Here is a 26,037-nt window from a genome sequence, read left to right on the forward strand (position 1 = left end):
TGCTACAAATTGTAGAGCAGTTTTGCCTATGGTTAATTGCACCTGGATGGTTTCCGATGCTTCGTGCGTTGCCACCAACCTGGAGGTGTGGGTATCCTTGATGAATATGGATATACCCTCTCCTTTTGTGGTGTGGTCCGGGTTTTGGGGCCGGAACTTTTTCTGACGTCGGACTGAGGCAAAAAAATGTTCCCCAACGGGGTACTTAGCTTTACTGAAGACTTTGGACTGAAATTCAAATCGAAAATCTCAGGTCTCGGCCGACTGGCACCTGCGAACTGCTTCTGCTTTAGGCACCGCGCGGCAAGAAAGACTGAAGAAAATGGCGTTGGATGCCTCTTATATACCCCTGGTGCTCTGACGTCAGGGAAGAAGCGACAGCAACCGACGCCGGACCAAGACTTTGGAATTCGGGCCGACTGCGGGACCGCCTGACGGCAGGATAACCCAAGTGTGATGACTGCAGCAGGGTAAAACGATGAACATCCACATTGCAAAGTATGCTTTGCAACCTGCTCTGCTGAATGCAATAAATCCTGTAACTCTTTCATTTTCCACACCATCAGAAATCAACATCATTTTCTGTTTCAGTAAACGCATATCATGCTGTTGATATTTAAGCATATGAAACTGGCAGTTTAAAGCCCTGATTGCCAAGGTTGCAGACGTATAAACCTTCTTTCCCCATCTATCCAGCGCCCTGGAATCTGTATCGGAAGGGGTAGGATTTTTGGCTGTAGAAGCCTTAACACCCTTGGGACTCCGAGAAACAGTCTCAGGATCAGCAGCAGGATTTTTGAAAAGAAATTTGTGGGAGTCAGGAACCCTGTAATATCTGTCTGGCTCACTAGGAGCCAGAGGCAGGGAATCAGAAGCCATGCTCAATTCCGAGAACACATCAACAATGTCTAATACAGGGGGTATTGCCAAAGGCCTATGCTGAGAAAGAAGAAGAAAATCCCTAAGCCTCTTTTTTGATTCTGAGAAATCCTGACTCTCCCAGTGAAAATGTTCCCTTAAAGTATGCAAAGTCTCTCCAAAAGAATAATCCTCAGGAGGAGAAGCAGAGGGGATGGATTCCTCTGCATCAGAGTTCTCATAAGGTGGAATAAAAAATTCCTGATCAGAAGAGGAATCAGAAGAAATGGAAATCTGATCTGAAGATTCATAATCAGTGCCTTGCCTAGGCCTCTTAGCAGGGGGGGGTTGGGAACCCCTGATCAAGGTAATTAAATCCTCAGCCATTTTGATCATTTGTTTTTTAGGCATAGGGGCTTGAGCACGTGGCTAATGCGTCAGTTTTTTAGACATAGAAGTTGGTTTTGGCCTTGTTTTTGATGATGGCGTCGGTCTAATATAAAAATGTTGAGGCCTGAAAACACACTCAGAAGCCAGTGCCTGCTCAGCGGCTCCGGACCCATCCAAGGGAGAGACATCCGCGGGTTCAATACTTGCAGAATCCCGTGGCATATCGGACTCCGAATGGGTCTTGGTAGAGGCCTGTGACTCAAAAGTAGCGGGTATCAGGGGCTGCGAAAGCGCATCAATGAGTACCGGCGACTGGCTTAGGAGAAGCTTCGTCATCGGTTTTGGACCTCGATGGTCTGTCTCTGTCTTTTTCCTTGTGTTTTTTGTGAACTCCGGTAGTCGGATTGCTAACAGACGACATTTGAGGGTAGTTAAATCTTGAACCAAAATATTTATAAGCAAAAATATACAGACGCTTAATAGTACGTTGGTTAATTTCGCACAAAACTGACAGCAAGGCACGTTGTGATCAGAGCCTAGGCAAGGAATACAGTACAAATTAAAATCCTTATGAGGTATTTGATTCCCACAAGTAATGCAATTATTAACTTTTACTGACATTGGTAAGGAGCAAGAAAAAGTTTCAACAACGGGGCACTTAGCTTTCGTTTGAAGACTTCGGTTCTGAAACTCGAAAATGAAAATTTCAGGAGTCTGCCGACCGGCACTTGCGGACTGCTTCTGCTTCGGGCACCGTGCGGCAAGAAAGACTGATTAAAATGGTGTCGGCTGCATGCTTTATACCTCTGACGACCTGACGTCATGGAAGAGGAGACAGCAACCGACGCAGGACCCAAGACTTTTGTTATTCAGGCCAACTGAGGGCAACCTGCCAGCAGATTACCCAAATGTAATGACTGCAACAGTGAAACACGAAGAACATCAAGAGAGTATAACTAACTAAGGGAGAAGGCACTAGGGTAGCGACTAACTTATTGATGGCAGAGAGAGATAGTAAAGGTTTTTAAATAGGTGAGCATTGGGAGTCTCAGTGGTATGCAGGTATTCTGTACAGTAGACAAAGTACGACTAATTTGTGATATGAGCTTAGAACATACGTTTTATTTAAACTTGCTATGCATTGATCACAGGCATTATTCCAGGAGTTGATGCAGTATCTGTAAAGAAACTAGAAGCAGTCTTGAAGGAAGACACTTTGCTCTTAAAATGTTTTATTTAAACCGGCTATGCAGTACAGCACAGGATTTATTCCAGGAGTTGGGAGTAGTATCTGTAATTTCTCCTGAAAAATAGGGATCCGAGTGTGGTATATCAGGGAAAACAAATCAAGGAGTTAAAACTCCTCCACTCAATATTTGTCCAAGTGTAGGGCAACAGCTGTGTTTAATGGAACCTATGCTGGACTGAAGAGAGCATGAAGAGCAAAAATGAATTTGCTCTTGAAAGATTAATCAGCACGTCATTACATTCCACTGGAGAGTTTACAGCCTTCTTAGGTGCAAGACAAAGAGAATCTTGGAGCTCCCAAGCTGCAAGGACTCCATCCTTAAAAGAACATGCTCCATGTATGAAATGACCCAAGGTCCCGCTACCATTTTCCTTACAAGTGAAGCTCTCTCACTTTGGGAAGACGGAACAGCAGTCACAAGCCAGATTTCACGAGCCTTAGAACTTCTCAAATCAGGGATTATCTGGGTGGCAACTACCACAAGAGCATAATCATTACTACTTAATATGTCAGATGCAAAGGCCTTCAACCAGTTGAATTCCCCTCCCAGGCAGACTCAGAGGAGAGAGAGAGGCACCTTCCTTTCACTAGCTCCAACACCTTGTGACTTGTGCTCAACCCACAGCCTCTGTTATGAGGTTACAAGTGAACAATGGAGGTCAAGCAATTGACCTCCACAACACAAATTACAACATTAGGATAGCCTCCCAAGCTAAGGACAATCACAAGGCCTTCTTCAGCTATGTCAGGAATCTTAAAGGTAATACTTAGCAATGTGAAGAATTGGTGGTAAATGGCACAATTCACTGACCAGAGTGACACAGCAAATCTTCAGTCTGATAAAATTTAGCTTTAACTTCATCCTCACCCTTCCCCACTACCCCCTGTGAAATCCTGTCAAGCATATCCCCTCCCCAACTATCAACAAGAAGCAGGCTCTGGAGCCACTCCCTAAGGCCAAAACACTGCTTCAATGGGCCTTGTGACAATATGCCCAATTGCCTCCTAAATAGCCTAAAACATAATCTAGCATGACCAGTTGAGGCACAGTTCAGCTACAGCCTCAAAACAGGTTATGTGCCAGGTGAATGGAGTGCCAAATTGGTTATCCCTCTTCATAAGGGTTGGCCATTAGCTGACCAAAAGAACAGACGCATCAGTCTGACAAGTCTAATAAGACATGGAACAAATTATCACGGAAATTATCAACAAAGACATTAGCAACCTACAAGACACTGGACCCATTTCAGTTTGGCTTTAAGGGAAGGTCTTGCCTAATTATCCTGGTAGACTTCTTCGAGAGGGTCACCACGACTATGGATGAGGGGAAGATACTGCACATCACCTACCTTGACCAAGGCAAGGCGTTTGATACAAAACCCCCACTCAGGTACTGTTGACAAACTCTCAGAACTAGGCATAACTCTCCATATAACTTACTGGATTGCCAGCTGGCTCACACATAGAACACAAAAAGTCAGACTCTGTAAGACCACCTTTACCAAGACATCAGTTACTAGCAGAGTACCCTAGAGCTCCATCTTGGGCCTGCTTCTGTTTGGCTTCTACTTCTTGGAAGTCAAGGCTAATGTCAAAGGCCTCTAACTCACCAAGTTTGCAGATGACTGTACATTGGGAACAATCACAGATTCCCCCCCCATAACACCAACATCCTACAAGAGGGTCTAACACAAACAAATGATTGCTGCAAAAGCCACAGATTAAAACGCAATGCAAAGAAACACATTATACTGACTTTGGGAAATCTTTCACCCAAGTTAATTAATTCACTGATAAAACAGCCCCAAAAGTTGAACCAACAGTTAGGGATCTGGGAATGTATACAGACAGTAATCTGGTGTTCAACAAACATGTAACCAAGATAGTAAGAAAATCATTCTATATCACCAAACCATTAAGCAAGGGTATGGCATCCAGGTACAAGGAAGTAACAGTACCACTCTACTCAGCCCTCATCAGACCAATCGAGTACAATGCCCCCTTTGGCATGTACCTAACCAGGAACTTGCAACAAGTAGAATGTCTTCAAAGGTTCATCCCAGGAGAATCCAGGGTACGAATACCCCGTCTTACATAGATTGCCATAAGGTTCTATTTTTGTACTCCGCCTCCTATAGGTTACTGAGAAGCAATCTATGTCTAGCATACAAAGCATTCTCAGATCCAGCTCTGATGGAGCTCTTGCACATCCGCAAGACAAACAGCACCAGAAAAGTACAGTTGTGTACACTTACCATAAATGTAGATGTTCGACTGTATTCACTGTTGCAGTCATCACACTTGGGTTATCTGCCTGCAGGTAGCCCTCAGTTGGCCCAAATATCAGAGACTTAGTATTTCTGCGCCAGATGCTGTTGCTTCTTCCCTGACGTCAGGTCGTCAGGAGTATAAAAAAACAGGCAGCTGACGCCATTACATCAGTTTTTCTTGCCCCAAATGTCAGAAGCCCCCAAATAGGGAGTTGGATATGGTGGGAAAAACACCAACAGTAAAAGGTAAATATCAAAACCAGTAGAAGAGCCATAGAGAGGAGAGATAGAGAGATGGAGAAAACCAGGGGGCTGGAGGGAGGGAAACCAGGACTGCAACAGTGAATACACTCGAACATCTACATTTATGGTAAGTGTACACAACTGTACTATGTTCTTTCTGTTTCACTGTTACAGTCATCACACTTGGGTGGATTCCCAAAGCTGAAGAAGGGTGGAAGCAATCAAGAAAAGTTAGGGCTGGCTAGTAGGCCTTGCAAGACTGCTGTAGCAAAACCTGCCCTGGATTTGGAAAAGATAGGCAGGTGGTAATGCTTGGTGAAGGTGTGTACAGAACTCCAGGTAGCAGCTTCCAGGATGTCCCTGGTAGGGACTCCCCTGAGAAATGCTGTAGAGGTAGATGTAGATGTAGCCCTAGTGGCATGTGTTCTTACCCCCTGAGGGGTTGGGTTTTCCAAGATGCTTGTAGCAGAAATGGATGCAGTGTGCTATCCATTTGGAACTGGTTTGTTTTGCAATGGCCTTTGCCCTCTGCCCCTGTTGCAAAGCTGACTAGCAATTAGTCAGATTTTCTGAAAGGCTTAGTCCTATCAAGGTAGAATCTGAGCTGTCTGTGCACGTCCAAAGAGTGCAGGATCCTTTCCTCTTTATTTTGTGGATTAGGGAAGAAGGTTGGAAAATGGATGAATTGGTTGAGAGCCACACTGGACACCACTTTAGGCATAAGGAACGGTTAGTCCTGAGGGAAACCCTGCCAGGATGGAAAATAAAAATAAGTTATGTACCTACCATAACGTTCCATGTTAGTTGTCTTCATCTCGCCTTCCTTCTTGCTGTTAGGGTTCGGAGCCGATCCTCGGCTCCGACTCGGCCATCTTCTATAGCGCGAGAGCTATTTACTGACTCGAGGCTACCCCTTATCCCAGAATGCCCAGCGTCAGCTACCCAGATCTCATTTGTGATAGCGCACACGACATAAATAGAGTAATCAGTTACCTAAAACTGGTTGTCCAATACACCTAAACAAGGAAAGAGTCATAAATTACCTGGCATGTGAAATAATAAAAGATACTCAGCCAGTGAAAACAAAAAGAAACTCCTCTCAATCCTCTAGGAAGGGGGAAGGAGGGAGGGACGCAAGAAGGAAGGCGAGATGAAGACAACTAACATGGAATGAAATGGTAGGTACATAACTTCTTTATGTTAAGTTGTCCATCTCGCCTTCATTCTTGCTGTTTGGGACAGCGTCCCTAGCACCTAAAATCCCGGGTGGCTCATTGGAACAGACTATTCAGAACAGTAGAACCAAAGGAAGCTCTGCTCTGGGAGTCCAAATCCACCTTGTAATGAGAGATAAAAGTGTGAGGGTTTGCCCAAGTGGCAGCTGCACAGATTGAGTCTATGGGCAACCTAAACTGAAAGGCTACAGAGGTGGATAATGCTCTAGTGGAATGACCTTTTGGTTTAGCTGGTAGCTCTTTATTTCGTAACTGATAAATAAAGGCAAAAGTATCAGATAACCATCTGGATAAGGTCACCTCAGAAACTGGAAGGCCTTGTTTGATGAAAGCATAAGAAAGAAATAACTGGTCTGACTTTCTTAGTTCCTTAGTTCTATGGAGGTAAAAACACAACTGTCTGTCAACATCCAATTGGTGGAGCTTGTATTCTGCCTTGATGCTGTGATTAGGAAAGAAAACTGGGAGATCTACGGATTGATTTAAATTGTTCTCTGAGCAGACTTTAGGGATAAAAGATGGATTGGTCCTCAGAGAAACTCTGTCCTTGTGAAACACCAGGTAAGGAGGACAAACACATAGTGCTTGAAGTTCTGAGACATGTCTAGCTGAAGTGATAGCAACCAGAAAAAGCGTCTTCCAAGAAAGAAATTTTAAGGAACATGATGCTGCCGGTTCAAAGGGAGGCAAAATTAAGGAAGCTAAAACTAAATTGAGATCCCAAGGAGGAAGAGGATCTCTAACTGGGGATCTAAGAAGAGATGTTACTCTCATAAAGGCCTTGCAGAGCTTATGAGACATTATGCTAGAATTAAACATACTGATATGAAAATTAGAAATGGCAGCTAGTTGTACTCTAATGGTAGCGGAAGCCGCACCAGACTGAAAGAGTTGTGCTAGAAATTCAAGAATTTCATGGACTGGGGGGCTGAGAAAGGATCCAAATTTCTAGATTCTGCCCAGTAAGAAAACAGTTTCCATTTACTAGCATACGTTTTCCTCGTAGTAGTCTTATGTGAGGAAACAATAATATCACAGACTGCTGGGAAGATATTGAAAAGCCTGGCTAAGGTTGTTAGTGGAGTAACCAAGCTGTGAGCTGGAGAGTTTGAAGGGATTGGTGCAACCCGCCTGACTGGTGAATCAGAAGATCTGGAACCGGGACCAGAATCCACGGTTGATCCAGAAGGTGGAGGTGCAGGAACGGGAACCATATCTGTCGAGGCCAATATGGGGCAATGAGGATCATTCTGCAACCCAACAATTTTGCTTTCTGTACGAGTCTTGGTATTAGGGGAAAAGGGGGAAGGAGTCCCTGAGGCCAATCGTGGACTAGAGCATCACTGTGTATATGACCTGGAAGAGGAAGTAGGGAGAAGTAGCTGCTGCATCTGTTGTTGAGAGGAGTGGCAAACAGGTCACAGCAAGGCTGTCCCCATTTGCGGGGGATAAGATCCGCAACTTCCTGATTCAGACACCACTCGTGAGGCATGAGGATAGCTCTGCTGAGCCTGTCCGTTATGACATTGGATTTCCCCAGGCATGTGCATTGCTATCAGAAAATGTTGGGAGGAAATCGCCATTGCCACAGTCTGAGTGCTTCTCGAAACAAGGGGTAAGACCTGGTCCCGCCCTGTTTGTTGATGTACCACACCACTGACGTTGTCAGTTTGGAATGCAATGGTCCCGGAAGGAAGAGAGTCTTGAAGGGCTTGCAATGCTAGGAGCAACGCTCTCATTTCTAGGACACTGATATGCAGATGGTACTCGTGAGGTTGCCAAGTGCCTTGGACTGTCCAGCCTAGATAATGCCCCCCCCCCCCTCTATCAGGGAGGCGTCCGTGTTCACTGTGGCTACCGGAGGAGGTTGTATGAAAGGTCTGCCCTGAATTACTAGTGGGGAGACCATCCACCAAGAAAGGTGTCTTTTGCATGTTTCTGTGATCAGGATCAAGTGAGACATGGGTAGTTCCTGGAAAGACCACTGCGTGAAAAGAAGCCACTGAAGTATTCTCATGTGGAAACATGCTAATGGGACATGAAGAATGGCAGCTGCCATGCAGCCTAGAGCTTGGAGGACATATCTGACTTGAATCCTTTTGCTCTGCATTAGAATTAACACTTGTTGATGAATAGTGGAAACTCTTTCCTGTGATAATCTTGCAAACATTTCTTTTGTGTTTAATTCTGCTCCTATGAATGTGATAGACTGACAGGGCAAAAAGGCAGATTTTTCGAAATTTACTGTAATGCCTAGTTGAGTGCATGATGTGACTGTATAATCCCGTGCCTCTAAGAGTTAGTGCCTGGTGGTAGCAGTCAGGAGCCAGTCGTCTAGACAGGGAAACACCTGGAATCCTTGATGCCTCAGGTGATCCGTGACTACTGCCATACACTTGGTGAACACCCTGGGGGCTGAGGTGAGACCAAAGGGCAGAGCTCTGAACTGGTAATGACTGGCCCCTACCCAGAAGCGAAGAAATCTCCTGGAGTGTCTGCCCATCTTGATATGGTAGTACGCGTCCTGAAGATCTATCAAGCACATCCAATTGTCCTGACTCAGAAAAGGGAAAATGGACTGCACTGTCACCATCCAGAACTTTTCTTTTTGTACAGATTTGTTCAATCTGCTGAGATCCAGTATTGGTCTCCAGTCCCCTGTCTTTTTTGGTACTAAAAAGAATCTTGAGTAAATTCCGGATCCTAGTTAGTCTGCGGGGACTTCTTGAATGGCTCTTTTTTCTAGCAGTCTTGAAACTTCTGTGACTGCTTGATCCCTTAGATTGGGTGGGACATCTGGGAGGGGCTTTTTTGATTCTATGGGGGAATTGATGGAAGGGAATTTTGTAACCTCCGGATATAATGAACAGTACCCATCTGTCTCTTGTTATATTTTGCCAGGCTTTTGGGTACAGCGAAAGTCTTCCCCAGACTACCTCCAGAGGTGAGCAGTCGGGCAACCCTTCAGGGATGCTGGAAGGGTTTGGAAGAGAATGTTTCCCTGTCACCCTGGTTTTGCGGTCCCCCTCTGCCACGAGGGCGGCGTCTGTTATTGTTGTTTCCCCCTCTGCCCCTGGGGGGAAAAAATCACCACGTGTGTCAGGCAAGTGTCCCTGGGATTTTTGGAACCACATCTTTCCGCTCTTCTGACCCTTGGGGTAAGGTCTGGAAGGGGTGGAAAAATGGACTCCCATGGCAGAGAGAGTCTTGCCTTCCTGCTCACACCTGGTCAACGTGTCTTTCACCTGAGGTCAAAGAGAAAGGAGCGATCAAAGGGAGTACTGGTGAAGGATGCTCAAAAGGGTTCCGCAAACTGACACAGCTGCATCCAAGCATGTCTCCTGAGAGCCACACCTGTCCCTACGGCTCTGCTCACTCCATCGGCTGCATAGGAAATCAGCCTCATGGAGGAGTTGACTATGGAATTAAGAGTCACAAGCTGAGAAGCTACTTTGGCTGGTACCCCCTCAGCTGTAGGATCTTGAAGGGTATCTCCAAGCTCTTTCAGGAGATCCCTTTGAAGATGTGTAAAATGGCACAGATAGTTCAGGGACCTCATTGAAAAGGTCGCTGAAGCAAACATTCGCTTTCCATATCTGTCCATCATCCGAGACTCTGTTTGGAGGATGAACAGATGAAGAGGTTTCTTCTAACTCTTTCTTGGTGGCTGCTGCTACCACCATGGCATCAACGGGCACACCTTTGGAGAGGAATTGTTTGTCCTGGGGGGCTGTAATAAATTTGTTTGGTCTCCTCGGAGTAGATTCCACAGAATCTGGAGCTGACCAAGCCTTTCGAGCCACTACAGACATGAGTGGATCGAAAGGAGGAGATACCCAGGAGGTGGAAGGTCGGGAACTGAATGTGTCCAGGTATACAGACTTGTCCTCAGTAGGGGCTAAGGAAGTCCAGTCCCTCCTCTGCCTAAGCATTTCAAGGATGTCCGAAAAGGAAACATCTTCAGAGGGGGACCTTGGGGACCCTTCCGATTCATCCATGTCTGTATCTGAGGTGACAGACTCAGGGGAGTCTATGTGCTTCCTCTTGCACTTCTTCCGGGGAGGCTCTTCCGAGAGATCAGGGGAGGCTTCGGAAGAAGAGGGATCACCCAATGGGGTGTCCTGGGGCATAGGTTCCCTACGCTTGGGGTCTGGAGAAGGAGTAGAGGTTGGAACAGACACCATGGGGGGAGGAGCCGATGGAGCTGGCAGTAGAGCTTTTTCGGGGGACAGCACACTCCGCATGACCTCGAAGGCATCTCGACCTCTAGGCACAGAAGGCTCCAGCTCCAAAGAAACAGGAGTCCTCTGCGTTGAGGGTGACGGCTCCGAGGCCAATGTTGGAGCCGAGCTCAACTGCGCCAAAGCTCTGAGGGGGAGAATGGGGTCGGACAAGTGTCCAATGCCACTCCCCTCCTCGGAGGCGACGAGAGAGCCCCGGCACCCAGATCCCTCGATAGAAGGTACAATCGAGGTAATTGGAGCAGACGTCGGAACTGAAGGAGATGATGATAATTGGCGCCGACGGTTCTACTACCTGCGCATCCATGGTCTCTGGCTCCGAGCTAAATGTAGTCGGAGGAGGAACAGAAATAGAGGCGGTTGGAGCTGATACCTATTGAGGTGGGCTGGACAGTAATTTTGCCAGTGCCTGTGACTTAAGCAACCTAATTACTACTCTCTCCACATCATGATCCGATAATCTAGAGGATCGAGAGGAGTGGGAAGAATGATGGCTACGTTCACTCTGTAACAAGGGTGACAGAGGTGCCGAGTGGATGGACTCCAAGGACGGAGACATCAGTCTCTTATGGCTCTGAGATGGCTCCGAAATAGCAGATGGAGCAGACGGAGGAGTTGCCTTGTCAGTGCCAGCTGGCACCAACATACTTGGTTGGTCACGTAAAGGAGTCGGCTCAGAAGGTGGAGCCGACGGCTTGACAGACTTAGGGGATTTCGCTAGCTTAGTACTTTTAGCCGGAGAATCCTAAGGCTTCAATAATCCCCGAAGGATTAATTTGTTTTTGCGCTCCTGCAGGACCCTTGGACTAAAAGCGTGACATATAGAACAGGGGTCTTGCATGAACAGCGCCCAAACAATATACACAACTAGTGTGCCCATCTGCCAGAGACATTTTCTGACAGCATGAGTCACACATTTTGAAGTCAGATACCTTTGTATCTTTAGACATTTTCCTAACAACAACCACAACAACAATAAGAAAAAGCTATACTACAAAACTAAGAAACAAACAAACAGTCTTTTTTTTTTTTTTTTTTTCTTTTTACAGTTAAGGAACAGAAGGAGAGCCTCTAATTTAAACAGCTGTCCTAAGGTGGGGGGGGGAGAACTTTCTAATTTAAACGAGTTCAGGGGAAACAGAAGGCCTGCAAGTTATGGAGCGATGGCCAACAAAGCTACAACACACAAGAAAGCGATAAGAGATAAGGTAATATATCTAGACAAAAACTTGACAAACTTGACAACATTTTTAAGAATAAACAACAAATATAATAATAGAAAAAATTATACTAAGCCTGAGCCAGTAACGAAGCAACCTCTCAGCTGAAGCGGCAAACGAGATCTGGGTAGTGGACGCTGGGCATTCTGGGATAAGGGGTAGCCTCGAGCCAGTAAACAGCTCTCGAGCTATAGAAGATGGCAAAGTCGAAGCCAAGGATCGGCTCTGAACCCAAACAGCAAGAACAAAGGCGAAATGGACAACTTAACATGGAAGGGTTCCACAGCCATCAGTGCTTGTAACTCAGACACTCTTCTAGCTGAAGTGATGGCTAGAAGCAACGCTGTTTTCCAAGAGAGGAATTTTAACTCTGCTGAAGCAGCAGGTTCAAAAGGGGGAAGCATGGGTTTTTCCAGTAGAAAGTTAAAAGTCTCAAGCAGGGGTGGGTGCTCTCCTTGGTGGCCTTAAGTTGTTTGCCTCTCTCAGGAACTGTTTGATGAAAGGGTGAGAGAACAGAGGTGGCTCAGTATTGTAATGAGCCGAGATAGCAGAGGCATGGATCTTAATGCAGTTGAAGGATAGGCCTCTGTGAAGTAGTTCTGCTAGGTAATCCAGGGATAGAGGTAAGGAGGGCAGTGCTGTGTCCTTTCCTTTAGACTGAATCCAAGAACAATACTGTTTCCACTTATCAGCATAGGATTTCCTTGTACTGGGCCTTCTGGCTTCAAGGATGACGTCTAGCACCTGTTTGCTTAGGGGTGCTGGTGGAGTATTCAAGGTATAAGCCCGGCTGCAAGATTTAGGGTTTGCAATTGTGGATGCAAAATCTGTACCTCCTGTTGTGACAGTAAGGTTGGGGTCTGGTGTAGGTGCCAGGGCGGCACCGTTGTCAGGCTGCGCAGGAGTGGGTAGCAGTGCTGGCGTGGCCAGTCCGGGGCAATCAGAATTGTCCTTGGCCCGTCTTGTTTTATCTTAAGTAATACTCTTAAGAGAAGGGGCAGAGGGGGAAAAGCATAGATTGAGAGGTTTTCCCATTGAAAGGATAGGGCATCCACTTTCCAGGCCATGCTGTGATGGTTCCTGGTGCAGAATTTGCTTAGCTGGTGGTTGTAGGGGGAGGCAGAGAGATCCACCTCTGGGGTCCCCCCACTTCTGAATCAGAAGGTTGAAGGTGCTGGGCTCTAATTTTCACTCGTGTGGGCCTAGGAGATTTCTGTTTAAGTCATCTGCCAGTGAGTTTTGTTTGCCTGGCGGGAATTGAGCTTGTAGATGGACTTGGATCTCCAAGGCCGTATTCCACAGGGCCATGGCTAACCTGCAAAGTGGGTAAGAATGGGTTCTCCCCTGCTTGTTGATGTACCACATAAATGTGGTGTTGTCTGTTTTTATCAGCAGTTGTCCTGGAAAGAGTAGGGATCTGAAAGCTGTCAGGACATTCTGTACAGCTAGCATCTCTTTTTCGTTGATGTGCAGATGAATTTGACTTGGGCTCCAGTGGCCCTGAATACATTTGCTAGACATATGAGCCCCCCATGCATAGTCTGATGCGTCTGTGGTTAGGGTCTGGGCAGCGTGGGGTTGAGTAAAAGGCAGTCCCTTGTTGTGGTTGCACGCTTCTGCCCACCAAAAGAACTCTGTCCTTAGGCAAGGTATGATAGGAATGACTGTTTCCAGGTCCTGAGAATCTTGGCACCTAAGACTTTTTAAGTACCATTGAAGTTTCCTCATATGCAGTCTTGCATATGGAATTAGCAGTATACATGAGGCCATGAACCGTAGGGCTTGCTGTATTTTTCTTGCAGATAGCTGGGTTCTGGGGCCATTTGTTTGAAGTAGTCCGTCAGATAGACCTGTTTTTCTGAAGTGAGGAATGCCATCTGGGAAGATGAGTCCAAGCTTGCTCCCAGGAATACAATCTTTTGACTGGGTACCAGTTGTGATTTCTTTTCATTGATGGTGTATCCTAATGAAGTCAGAAGGCTTTTTACAAATGTCAGATGCTGAAGCAGCAATTCCTGACCGTCTGCCTGAATCAGGCAGTCGTCCAAGTACGGGTAAATTTGGATATTTCTCTGCCTACAGTATGCAATGGCTGGATCCAGGCATTTTGTGAATACCCTGGGCGCAGTAGATACGCCAAAGGGAAGTGCAGAGAACTGATAATGCATAGATCATGCCCTGAAATGTAGATACTTCCTGCATGACTCCCTTATGGGAATGTGCAGATAGGCTTCTTTTAAGTCTAGGGTGACTAACCAGGCATCCTTGCCTAACACAGGGAGAAGCTGTTGCAGGGTAAGCATCTCTTTGGTACCACCAGGAAGGTGTTGAGAACTGAAAGATCCAGGATTGGGTGCCAAGAGCCCTCTTTCCTTGGTACCAGGAAGAGTCTGGAGTAGAATCCTTGACCACTCTGTTCTACTGGAACAGGCTGAATAGCTCTGATATTGAGCAGGGAAAGTACTTGGCTTTGAGATTCTGCCCACTGGTTTAGGGGAAGGTCTGGAAACCCGCTTGGGGTTGGCAGCGAATGGAAAAAAAAATTGTACCCCTGGGATACAATGTTGAGGATCCATCGGTCCTGAGTGATAGACATCCAGTTTTTTGCATGAAGGGCAAGTTTTCCTCCTAGAGTTACAAGCAATTGGGCAGTGCTAGGAAGTAGAGTGAAGAAGTCATTGTGAGCTTTTTCCATAAGGAGGTGGCTTACCACTCCCTGCTTTAGGGGTGGGAGCACTCCATTGCTTAGATCTCTGCATACCCTGAGACTGTAGTCTGGGTGGTCTGTTTCCCCTGGGTCTTGTTTGGAAAGACCTGGAGGGGGCTAGAAAGGACCAGATTTTTGAAGGGCAATGCCTACTGAATCTAGGGGGATGCACGTGTAGGAATTCTTTAACAGTCTGCATAGATTTAGCTTTTTCTTCCATCTTTTTAAGAACCTCTTCTGCTTTGGTGCCAAACAAACTGTCCTTATTCAAAGGAGCATCTAGTAATTTAGATTGGACATGATCTGGCAAGGTCTGCTCCTTCATCCAAGCATGTCTTCTCAGTACAGAGCCAGTGACTGCTGCCCTGCAAGATGCTTCTAGGGCATCAAAGTCACCCTGCAAAGTATGCATACTGACTTGGTTTGCAGAGTGCATAAGCTCCAGCAATTCTTTATTTTCTGCACAATCTGGAAAAGTTACCACTTTTTGTTTAATAAGTTCCATAATATGTTGCTGGTATTTCAGCATGTGAAACTGGCAATTCAATGCCCTGATAGCAAGAGTTGCAGAGGTATATACCTTCTTACCCAATCTGTAAAAAGCTCTGGAATCCCTGTCCGTAGGGGTGGGATTATTGGCTGTAGTAGCCTTAATACCTTTAGGCCCCTGGGAAATGATCTCTGGGTCAGCAGTAGGATTCTTGAAAATAAACTTGAGTATCAGGTACTCTGTAGTACCTGTCTGGTTTCCTAGGGGCAGGAGGTAAAGTGTCAGGAGTAAGACTGAATTCCATGAAAACATCATCCACAACATCCAGGACAGGGGGTATAGATAAAAGCCTGTGCTGAGGCAACTCTAAAAATTGTCCGAGTCTCTTTTTGGACTGAGGATAGTCTTGGCATTCCCAATGGAAATGCTCTCAGAGTATGCAAGGTTTCACCAAAAGAAAAATCCTCTGGAGGGGAGGCACAGGGAATGGATTCCTCTGCATCCAAATCCTCATAGGCTGATAAGGGCATGTCTTCATAATCAGAAAGGTCAGAGTCATCGGACTCCTGGTTTGTAGAACCTGAAGGAGACTGGATTCTTTGTCTCTTTGCAGGGGAAGGCCGACTTCCCCTAATCAAAGTAATAACGTCTTCAGCCATTCTAAGCATTTGTTTTTGTGGCATGGGTGCCTGAGCATGCGCTTTGGTCATCGCTTTTCTAGGCGTAGTGAGACCTCTGGGCCTAAGAAACTCAGTAGTTTTGGTTAGAAATTAAGTTGGTTTGTTTCGAACTTCGATAGAGCAAAAAAGTGCCTCAGAAGCCGTAGCCTGCACAGCAGCTCTGGACCCATACAAGGTAGAGACATCCACTAGTTCCACAGTCGAAGAAGAATCTCACGGCATACCAGACTCTGAATGGGTCTCAACAGAGGCCTGCGAATCCACTGAAGCGGGCATCAGGGGCTGCAAAGGTGCCTCACTGAGTACCGGCGGACTGGCGACTAGCTTAAAGGAAAAGTCGGTGGCAGTTTTGGACCTATGCGGTCTGTTTCTGTCATTATCCTTATGTTTTTTCAGAAAATCGGTAGTCGGATGGCTTACCGAAGCCATTTCAGAATACGGAGATTGAGACCGAAAGCATGTAGCGACAAAGAGCCCGGCGACAAATGGTTCAGGTGTTAAGGCACAAAACCGACAGTGAGGGAAGTCATGGTCTGGGCCTAAACAGGTGACGCAGTAAGAATGAAAATCTCTGAGGTATTTGCTTTCCACAGGCAAGACAATTGTTAACATTTTCTGACCTTGGCTAGAGCAAGAAAAAAGGCTCCCCAGCTGGGTACTTAGCTTTAGAAGACTTCAGGATTATTCAATTCGAAAACGAAAAATTTAGGTAGCGGCCAACCGGCACCTGCGAACTGCTTCGGGCTCCTGCTCGACAAGAAAGACTGGTGTAATGGTGTCAGCTGCCCGTTTTTATACCCCTGACGACCTGATGTCAGGGAAGAAGCGACAGCATCCGACACAGAAATACCAAGTCTCTGGTGTTCGGGCCGACTGTGGGCTACCTGCAGGCAGAGAACCCAAGTGTGATGACTGCAACAGTGAAACACAAAGAGCATCACTAGATCCAAAGACCTGAACTTTGCCTGCAACATAAACAGAACCTACTGGAGGGATCGATGCATGTCCCAAAGGATCCCCGACCTATGGAAGAAGCTCCCCATCTACCTGAAGCAGAACTCATCCCTGACTCTAGATGGGAAATCGCAAATTCACCCTTGGTCTGACCCTTGTGTCTCTGATGGATAGAGGTCAACAGTGAGTTAATTAATCCCAACTAACATGCCCCCCTCCACACTTAGCTACCCAATTACTAAGAAACCCCAACATACAGGGTCCAAGGAACTCTGGGATAAAACTGGGTTGGACTGCATGGTGATGCTTGTAAAGGCCCTGGTAGTCATTAGTCTAGTATAAACCTATGAACAAACAAACACATGCCAAAGACTGTGCCTGGCCATCAGTGGCACATGGAGGACTCGCTTTCCCACTGGTACTAAAGTGGTTAAAGTCAAATACCAAGCAGTATCAAAGAGACCCAAGCCATCCAATCCAATACACTGCAGAGAAGTTGCAAGTCTACAGGGGTAGGAGCAGCAGCCTACTCATCTCAACTTTAGCTGACAAAGCAACAGTTGAGGTGGGGGAATGAGAAGACGTGGCTTCCCTTGTCAAACTTCAACCAGAGTCCTTGGTTAGGAGACTTGAATGCGTTCCATGAAAACATAATCAGCTGAAGGTACCAACAGAGGAAGGATAGTGCTCAAACAAAAGATTCAGTCCCAAAGACAGGTGCAAGAGAAACGCTTCTGCCTCTTTCTACACTGTCAGCCACTGACTGATGTTGGTATAATCCTTTGCTACTCAAGAGAAAGCTTATATGCCTTTAACGGGTGGAATCATCCTGTCTGGCATACCTATAAGGGGCATTCTATGGTCTATCCCTATGCTAATTTCCTTTAACATTTCATTTTTCCTACCGTTTGTGTTTAAGGAAGGAGTTCTCTTGCTGATCTCTGTATTAGGTACCTTCCAAAAGTAGTCACTCAGAGAAGTAGATCATTACCTTCTCATGCTCCTCTTTCTGGTAGCTAGGTTAAAAAAAGACAACTTGTGGCTCTTCACACTGTACTCCTCTACTATCTTTCGGCTTTTCCCAGTTAGGGGTCACCACAGCAGAACTCGGGTCCGTTAATGATTGGCAGTTTATTTTTATGGTGTCTTGTTGCCAGCCCGGCACCCAACCTTCACAGAAGGCACACCCACACACGCTCGCACCCATCTGCGTGTTTTTAAATTTACTTGACAGCGGAAAGGACATGCAGACTCCGCACAGATGGCACTCCAGCCAAGAATTGAACCAAAGAACCTCTTGCTGTGAGGTGACAATGCTAACCGCTGCACCACCACGGCCACAGACTGTACTCCTCTACTACTAGTAACAATTGCACTGTTCTGGGTCCCAGATGCTGACCGGATGACTACAACACTTTGCACTTAAATCAAAATTGGGGAATGACTTATTACAAATATTAAGTCCGACATCCAAAGTGACATAAAAGAACTGACAACTGTAGGCTGAAAAGTCCCCACCAAGATTTGGGAAAGACAACATCTTCAAGATACAAGTTTCTCTTCCAAAAGATCATACCAAGACAAGGTCTTCACAAGAGGGAGCCCCTACTAGTGCCCACTGTAGAATGCTCTTCAAAATAAAGTCTGATTTCTCAGGGGATTCAGTGTACCAAATGGCTTTTCTATATCTGGTTGAATGTAAAGTGGATGAGGCTGCAACTCAATCAAAACTGGATGAGTTGGTACCTTGATGTTTGTGTTTTCTCATAGAAAAATCAATGCTGGCACTGTCTCTATTGCAACACTGACAGTGATTCTTCATTTCTTTGTATTTTTCACTTTCTCTACTGTTGGGTAACCACTGATACACAAGGAAGGAGGTGAAGTCCTCAAAATGGACTGGAGAAGGGGGGCTGCTTAAAGACTCTTCAATTGTGTTTTATGTCCCGATTCAAATTCATCCCCCCAACTTAGCACCCCCTACTCATGGATAGGGGAAATATGTAACTATTCCTAGATATCTTTGTTCAGCCAATCTCTGGGTTATTTGCTGCAAAATATAGGGGATAAAAACTACCATGGGAACTTAAGGCTAGGCTTTTTAACATCCTCAAAGATAACATCCTAGTAACTACCATTGAACATGCAATGAAGCTCTGGTTATTTTCATTTGGCTGCAGCTTTGACCAGAGGTAACTGTATAGTTAATAGCAGAACATTACTGAACAATCAGTGCAGGATACTTCATGCTCTAAACAGTCAGTCAGTTGATAATGCATAAACACATTTAGAAAATCAGTAATGTTCAACGACAGATCAGGTCTGAACTGCTCACTTACAAAACAGGTAATGTGATTAGCTGTATACTGGTCATTACAGAACCATTTGCTAGGTGTCATTGCTCATGATGTTTGCAGAGAACTAAATATATGAGCTGCTAATGAGTTACTTAAGGGCTGAGCATGGGAAAGATTCATTTGGATTAGTGTTCTTCAGTAGTTAAATAAAATGCATTAGTCCTGCTGGCTGCAAGTGCACTGTCTTGGCAAGATGTCAGTTTATTTTAGAATTCACATAAACTCTAGCAAATGGTAAAGCATAAAGATCATACAAATAAAATAAAAAGACATTTACCTGAGCTGTTCGATAGTCTTGTATGTTTGCAAGTTCAACAGCAAAACTCTTTAGACCCCTTTTCAAGTTTGGTGTTTCTGTATCTGCATAAATACTGATTTCTTTCACTAGTGAGTCAGCTTTGTCCCGCAATCGTGCTGTCTTGCGTATATATGCTGCTAGGAGTTGGCACAACAAACCAAAATGCTTTTCTACATTTGACACAGCATCCTGAATCTGCTGAGCCTGGTTATCCCTATACATAAATAAATACATAAAAAAAACATTTACTTGAGACCTGAATTGAAAGTCAGTCAGTCATTTGCAAATATTCATGTCATAGATGACTGATGTAGTGTTATTACAAGAAAGCTAAAAGTCTGAACAGCTCTAGTTAATCTGACAAGCAATGAAACAGGAAAAAAATCAAGCAGTGAATCTTAAAAATATAATGCTGGTTGAAAGCAAAAATGAAGCAGTAATGCAGGATGGTTTCACTGTTGATATTTGAACCAGAAGACAGTGTGACGAAAGGAGCTACTGCCAGCACAGCTAGCTGTAATTTTGTAAATAATTATATGTCATTTGGGAATATCAAACTGATTCATACATGATGCTGGTGTTACAAATATATTAGTATTGTATGTCATGTGTATATCAAACTGATTTGTACCGACATTTGTGTTGAAAAGGAATTTGTAAAGTGCTTGTGTTTGAAATGTATCTACAGAGTGACTACTGCAGAGAACAGAAATATACATGCACTATTGTAAATGTTTAAATGTATATGTTTTAATAGAGGAAACTGGAGGGTTAACCTCAATCTAGCAAACTTTAGAAAAATATCAGAAATTAAATCACTTGATAGGCTAGGCCACAAAGATGTTATCTCACAGGTTTCAAGGTAGCCAGAGACACAAAGTCTGTACTATGAAGCTTTCTGTATTGTCCATGGAGTGAACTAATTACTACTCTGGAAGCACGGAGGAATGCAATTGTTTTATGACTTCCAGCACCTGCCAAGAACTGAGCAAAAGCCCTTGTGCATGCATTTTTACAGGTAGGTGCCAAGTCCTGCCAACTTCCACTAATGGGAGTTTTGCATGGGAACTAGAAGTCAGATGACCAGAAATGGTGCCATTCTGCAAGTTATCCCACCAGTAATATTTAAATATTATTTTGAGAAGTCTCTTGGTGAGAGAGAGCATTCTGTATTCTGTCTTGGACCTGACAACAAGAACCACCATTCACTGCATCATCTGCCTTGTTCTATTAAGTAAGTTATTAGGGAATGGTTATTCTCTTAAATTCAGTCAGGAATACAGTGAACCTTAGTTTAAATATTGCTTTTCTTTATTTGTTTGAAACTGTCCTTCAATGTTGCTTTACATATTTCCTGTGATTTTAAACTCTGATGTCACTGTGAATATATGCTTAGTATTTTCTTGTTCTTTTATTATTTATTAAATATATTTAAACCTTTCATTTAAGTTTGAGAGTATTTGCATATTTATTTGGTGACACTGTGTGGGACACAACTAACAGCCTTGCTGTTGGTCAAACTACCATTTGTATTAGTATTAATATTACACAGTAAAATTGGACACCCTTTATTAAGGGCCTTAAAGTAGCTGGGGACAGGTTCTGGTGGCAGTGACAACTACCTTATAGTCTGGGTAGAAGGGAGCATAGCTAGTAAACTTGTGCCAGCCTTTCCCAGGTATGTGTGTGTGTCTGTGCATGAGTGTCTGTGTGTGTGAGCGTGTCAGCTACTTGGGAAGGGACACGAAGCACTGGTTGGATACAGAGGATGCTAGAGCAGCTAGCGACGGGTTCTGGTGGCAGTGACAACTACCTGATAGTCTGGGTGGAGGGGGGCATAGCTAGTAAACTTGTGCCAGCCTTTCCCGTGTGTGTGTGTGTGTGTGTGTGTGTGTGTGTGTGTGTGTGTGTGTGTGTGTCAGCTACTTGGGAAGGGACACAAAGCACTGGTTGGATAGAGAGGATACTACAGGCCTTGGCTTGGACACTCAGCTGAGATCTCAACTCTATATCTGTGCCAGTGGGGAGTTTTATTGGGGATCTGGAGAAAGAGGAAGAAAACAGCCCAAGACTGACTGTGCTCTCATAGGTTCATAGGTTGATACTAGGCTATCTGCCCTAGGGCATTTATAAGCCTAACCAGAGTGTGTTTGGCTTTCGCCACCCTTTTAGATTAGTTGACTGTGTCTCTGTAAAGTAGGTCACAGAAGATGGCCCTTTTAAGGCTAGTTTACTGTGCCTCTGTCTAGTAGGGCCACAGAAGAGATCCCAGGGGTAAACTTACGATCTGTCATCCACTCGTCAAGATTTCTCTTGAAGAGGGTCATTGAGGGGCTCTGCCTAACATGGATTGGGATTTTGTTCCAGAGTGAGGGGAGCCTCTGGGATATGAATCTGTCCCTCCAGCATGTCCTATTTATTTCTGTGCTGAGGTTTAAGTCCCTGGAGCATGTAGCTCTAAGGGATATGGATTTCCTGAGGTGGAGCATGTCCATTAATTCTGGGTTGGACATGGCTTTATAAGTCAGGCACAGATCGCCTCTGAGTAGGCGGTAAGCAACTGAGTAGCGCTGGAGTTTTTTTAGCCTAACTGCGTAGGGCATCAGTTTGAGTCCCTTGATCCTCTTGGTGAGGTACTTTTGGGGTCTTTCCAGTTGCTGCAGGTGTCGGGTAAGGTACATCCCGAATGGGGCATTGTATTCAATTATGGGCCTGATGAGGGATGAGTAGGGCACAATGACCTCTCTTGATCTAGATGTGAACCCTTTCGTGATAAGGTAGGCTATACAAAAGGTCTTTCTAACCACTTTGGCAACGTGATTGTCAAAGGAGAGATTGCCATCTACTTGGGTCCCCAAATCCCCAATTACTTCTTCCGTACTTAATGGATTACAACCTATGTGGTAATTTGTGGGCACTTTGTTTTTCCCAAAGGGGATGACTATGCACTTTTTGGCATTTAGCTTTAGGCCATGGCTCTGGCACCAGTTATCCGTCTCTGTGAGACCCTTTTGGAGGACGCTTGTGTCAGTCGGCGAGTCGATTATGGCATCCAGTTTACAGTCATCTGCAAACTTGGTCAGCCATAGTCCACCCATGTTAGCCTGTACCTCAGAGAAATATATACCAAACAAGAGAGGTCCCAGGACTGAGCCTTGTGGGATGCCACTTGTAATTGGTTTGGAGTCTGACATGGCACCTGCAATTCTGACCATGTGGGTTCTATCCCTGAGCCAGTTTGCAACCCATCTTGTGACATAGGGGTTGATATTTAAGCTGGTGAGCTTATTTATGATGCCCGAGTGGGGTATTGTGTCGAAGGCTTTTGCGAGGTCCAGGTAGGCTGTGTGGACTACCTTCCCTTCATCTATGGCCTTGGTGACGGTTTCAAAGAAGTCGACCAAGTTCAAGAGGCAAGATCTCCCCTTAACAAAGCTGAATTGGGTAGGATCCAGTGTTTGGAGGTTCCCAATGTCTTTGTTTACGAGTTCCATGATGATACGCTCCATAGCTTTGCAGACCAGGCTAGTCATGATTATAGGGCGATAGTTACCGGGGTCCATTGTAGCACCACCTTTGTGGAGTGGGACCACTGTTGCTGTACGCCATTCCTTGGGTACATATCCTGTAGTAAGGCTGAGATTGAACAGTGACTTTATGTGAGGGTTCAGTTCTTCTTGGAGCTTGTGTAAGACGCAGCCCGGGACACCATCCGGTGCCACTGATGCTGTGTTTTTTGCTTTGGAGAGGGCAGCTCTCACCTGTACATCTGTGATGTCAGGGAGGCTACACTCTGTTGGGATAGACATTTGCTCTTTTGGGGGGAAAGGGCGGGGGGAGAAGTTTGCACTGAACCTGTATGCCAGGATGTTGGCAATGTCTGTGGGTTCAGTGTATTTTTTGTCATTTTGCACTAACTCAGAGCATATCTGGGAGTTGCCACCCAGGTTCCTGACATAACTAAAGAAGGCCTTGTGATTATCTTTAGCGTCTTGTGCAATTTTTCTTTTGAAGCTGGCCTTAGATGATTTTATGAAGGATCGTAGTTTCTTGCTAGTACTGATCAGAGATGCCGTCCCTTTTTGGGATTTTGCTCTATCATGTAGTAGCTTCCTCCTTCTGTTGTATAGCTTATTTATGGCTGGGGTCCACCAGACAGGTCTCCTGCCTTTGGAGGAGTGAGTCTTGGTTTTATTTGGAATAGCACGATCCATGCATTCCTGTACGTGTCCATAGAATGCGCTTGTAAAGGATTCTGCGGTTTGGGCCGTATTTTCCACTGGCCCGGGGGCTTTGAAGGATCCCACCTCGGTTTGGAGAAGTGTGAAGTTTGCTTTTGAGAAGTTCTTCACCGTGGTTTCCTTGGCTGGGGGTGGGGACGGGATATGGATGTCCAGTGAGATTAATTTATGGTCAGATCTTACTAATGAGGGGTATACCTCTGGTATGGAACATAGAGTCCCCCATGTTGGTGATGATCAGGTCCAGTACGTTTTCCCCTCTTGTGGGAGTGGTGACCAGTTGTTCCATAGCATTTGAGTTTATAAATTCTAGGAACCGTTGGGCAAGGGTGTTGGGGCTTGAGTAGTGCTCCCAGTCTATGTTTGGGTAGTTGAAGTTACCCAATATTAATGGTGTTTGGAGAGACCTTCATATTCTCCAGTGTTCTCAGGAAAGCCAAGTGGGGTTCCTGAGTTTGGGAGGGTGGTCTGTAGCAGGCTACAAACTGAAAGGCAGTTTTGCCCACTGTTAGTTGCACATGGATGGTCTCCGATGCTTCGTGCAGTGTCACTAACCAGGAGGTGTGGGTATCTTTGATGAATATGGATACTCCCCCTCCTTTTGTGGTTTGGTCCGAGTTTTGGGGCCGAAAAGCATGGTATGAGGTATAACCTGGTAGTGCTGGGGTGCTCTCGGGAGCGTTGAACCAGGTTTCTGTTACTGCACAGATATCGCTGTTCTCCATACTGAGGAGAGCTTCGAGTGTGTGCATCTTGAGATTTAGACTTCTGGCATTGAGCAGCATTACCCTTAGTTTCTTTTTCCTTGTGTTGTCTATGGAGGTGGGTTGGTCTTTTGAGCCTTGCCTAAAAAAGGCACTATGGGGGGTGGCAAGAGCCTTAGCCAGTATTCGAAAGCCCAGGGGTGACAGGTGCAAGCCGTCCCTAGCGAAGCAACGTGGCTTGTCGAGCATGTCATCCCAGGCTGACAGACAATGGATCCCCTTTGAATGACACCAATACTTTAGCCAACTGTTAAAATTTATCATTTTGTCTTTATACTGTGGCATCATTCTTGGTGAGGGTAAGATGCTACTCAAGGTCAGGGTCATACCGGCCTGGGCTACATGATCAGAGAGCTCCTCTATGTCTCTTTTCATGTAGTCCAGGGAGGTATGTCTCAGGTCATTCACACCAGCATGGACAATGACGGAGTCATGTATGTACTTGCTTTGGAGTGACCTGAGTGCTTGTGTTATGTGGCGGATCCTGGCACCCGACAGGCAGCTTACAGTGACCTTCTCCTTGTTCAGCCTGGTGAGTGGGATGTCAGTATGTCTAACAATAGAGTCACCTATTACAAGTGTATTAGGTGTGTTTTTAGCCTTAAGGGCTGTGACTGTGTGGCACACTGACTTTGTGAACTATGTGATACGTGGGTATTGTTGTGGGGTAGCGGTTGCTTGGATGTCTGCTTTGGAGGTCTCTGCTGCTTGGGCAGATTTTTATTTAGAGCCTCCGAGTATGTTTTTGTGTGTTTATGTGTTTGGTTTGCTGTTGCGATAGGTCTATGTGAGACTGGATTTGTGGTGTGTGTGTGGTTACCTTCTCCTCCTGACTGACTGTGTCAGTACTGGGTTGAGAGAGCTCAGCCTCCAGTTTGGCTATATAGTTGCATCTCTCACATATATTTGAACTTGTTGGGAGGAGGAGAGGATGGTCTGTGTACATAAGGCAGTTGTAACATTGCCTCAAGATTCCCAGATTCACCAGATGGACTGGACAGTAAACCCGAAACTGACTTTTGGACATGCCAGAATAGTATAAGGAACTACTTTTTGACTGATCAAAAAGGACCAATAGGGAGCCAAGTACTTAAAGGGAGTATAAGAGGGTGTAGTGCTTTAGTTTATTAGTGCTTACTTATAAGATTACTTATATGAGCAACTGCAGGGCTTTAGAATGAAAATAGAGTGCTTACTTTGAGATTTAGAACAGTTCTAAGGGAAAAAGTGAAGAGCAGACTTTGTGGAGCCGGGAATAATTTAAACCCGTTTAAGCTGTGCTGCCCGATGCTGCGCTATGCGCAAAACCGCGCAAATACGGGTTTTAAAGCAGGGAAACTGAAAGAGATAAGAATTGACCCAAAACGGCCAATAAGCTACTAGTTTCAGGGCTGAGACCACTCCTCCAGGGACAATTAGGCTGCTCAAAGCTCCCCACTCTCACTGGTGAACAGAGAAGCTTCCTCATATCCAAGTAAGGATATGGGCAACACAGGAAACTATACCACAGTCCGGAATTCAGCAAAACCTGAAATCTGGACTAATCTAGTTCAGCAAAGCCGGGAAAAGAGAATATTTGTTTTGTTTTTTTCAGGAAACAGCAGAAAAATACACAGAAAACACTGTAAATGCTATAAAAAGACTAGCGCACTTTAGTGTGTAGCCTACAACAGTTATAAAATACAAAAACGACTTAAATTGATATAAAACAAGTGCAAAAACTGTAAAAAGCAGAAGGCAAATGCAATTTAAACTTTTTAAAGCACAGATCAGTTAGAAATTCGCTTTTTAGGCTGGAAAAGGCAGTTGGAGCAAAATAACAGATAACAAAATACTTAAA

General features: G+C 45.2%; 1 protein-coding gene across 7 annotated transcripts in view; it reads right to left on the reverse strand.

The window, feature by feature from the left end:
• Positions 1–26,037, reverse strand: part of CIBAR1 (CBY1 interacting BAR domain containing 1) — a 1,541,282-nt gene that overhangs the window by 1,295,416 nt on the left and 219,829 nt on the right. For all 7 annotated transcript variants that reach the window (XM_044067346.1, XM_044067347.1, XM_044067348.1 and 4 more), the window contains exon 2: positions 19,172–19,406. In XM_044067346.1, the coding sequence (XP_043923281.1) occupies positions 19,172–19,406 (235 nt within the window). The remainder of the gene's footprint in view (positions 1–19,171; positions 19,407–26,037) is intronic.

The sequence above is a fragment of the Protopterus annectens genome, chromosome 3.part1 (genome assembly GCF_019279795.1).
Source record: "Protopterus annectens isolate FY-2018-M chromosome 3.part1, PAN1.0, whole genome shotgun sequence".
Taxonomy (NCBI): Eukaryota; Metazoa; Chordata; order Ceratodontiformes; family Protopteridae; genus Protopterus; species Protopterus annectens.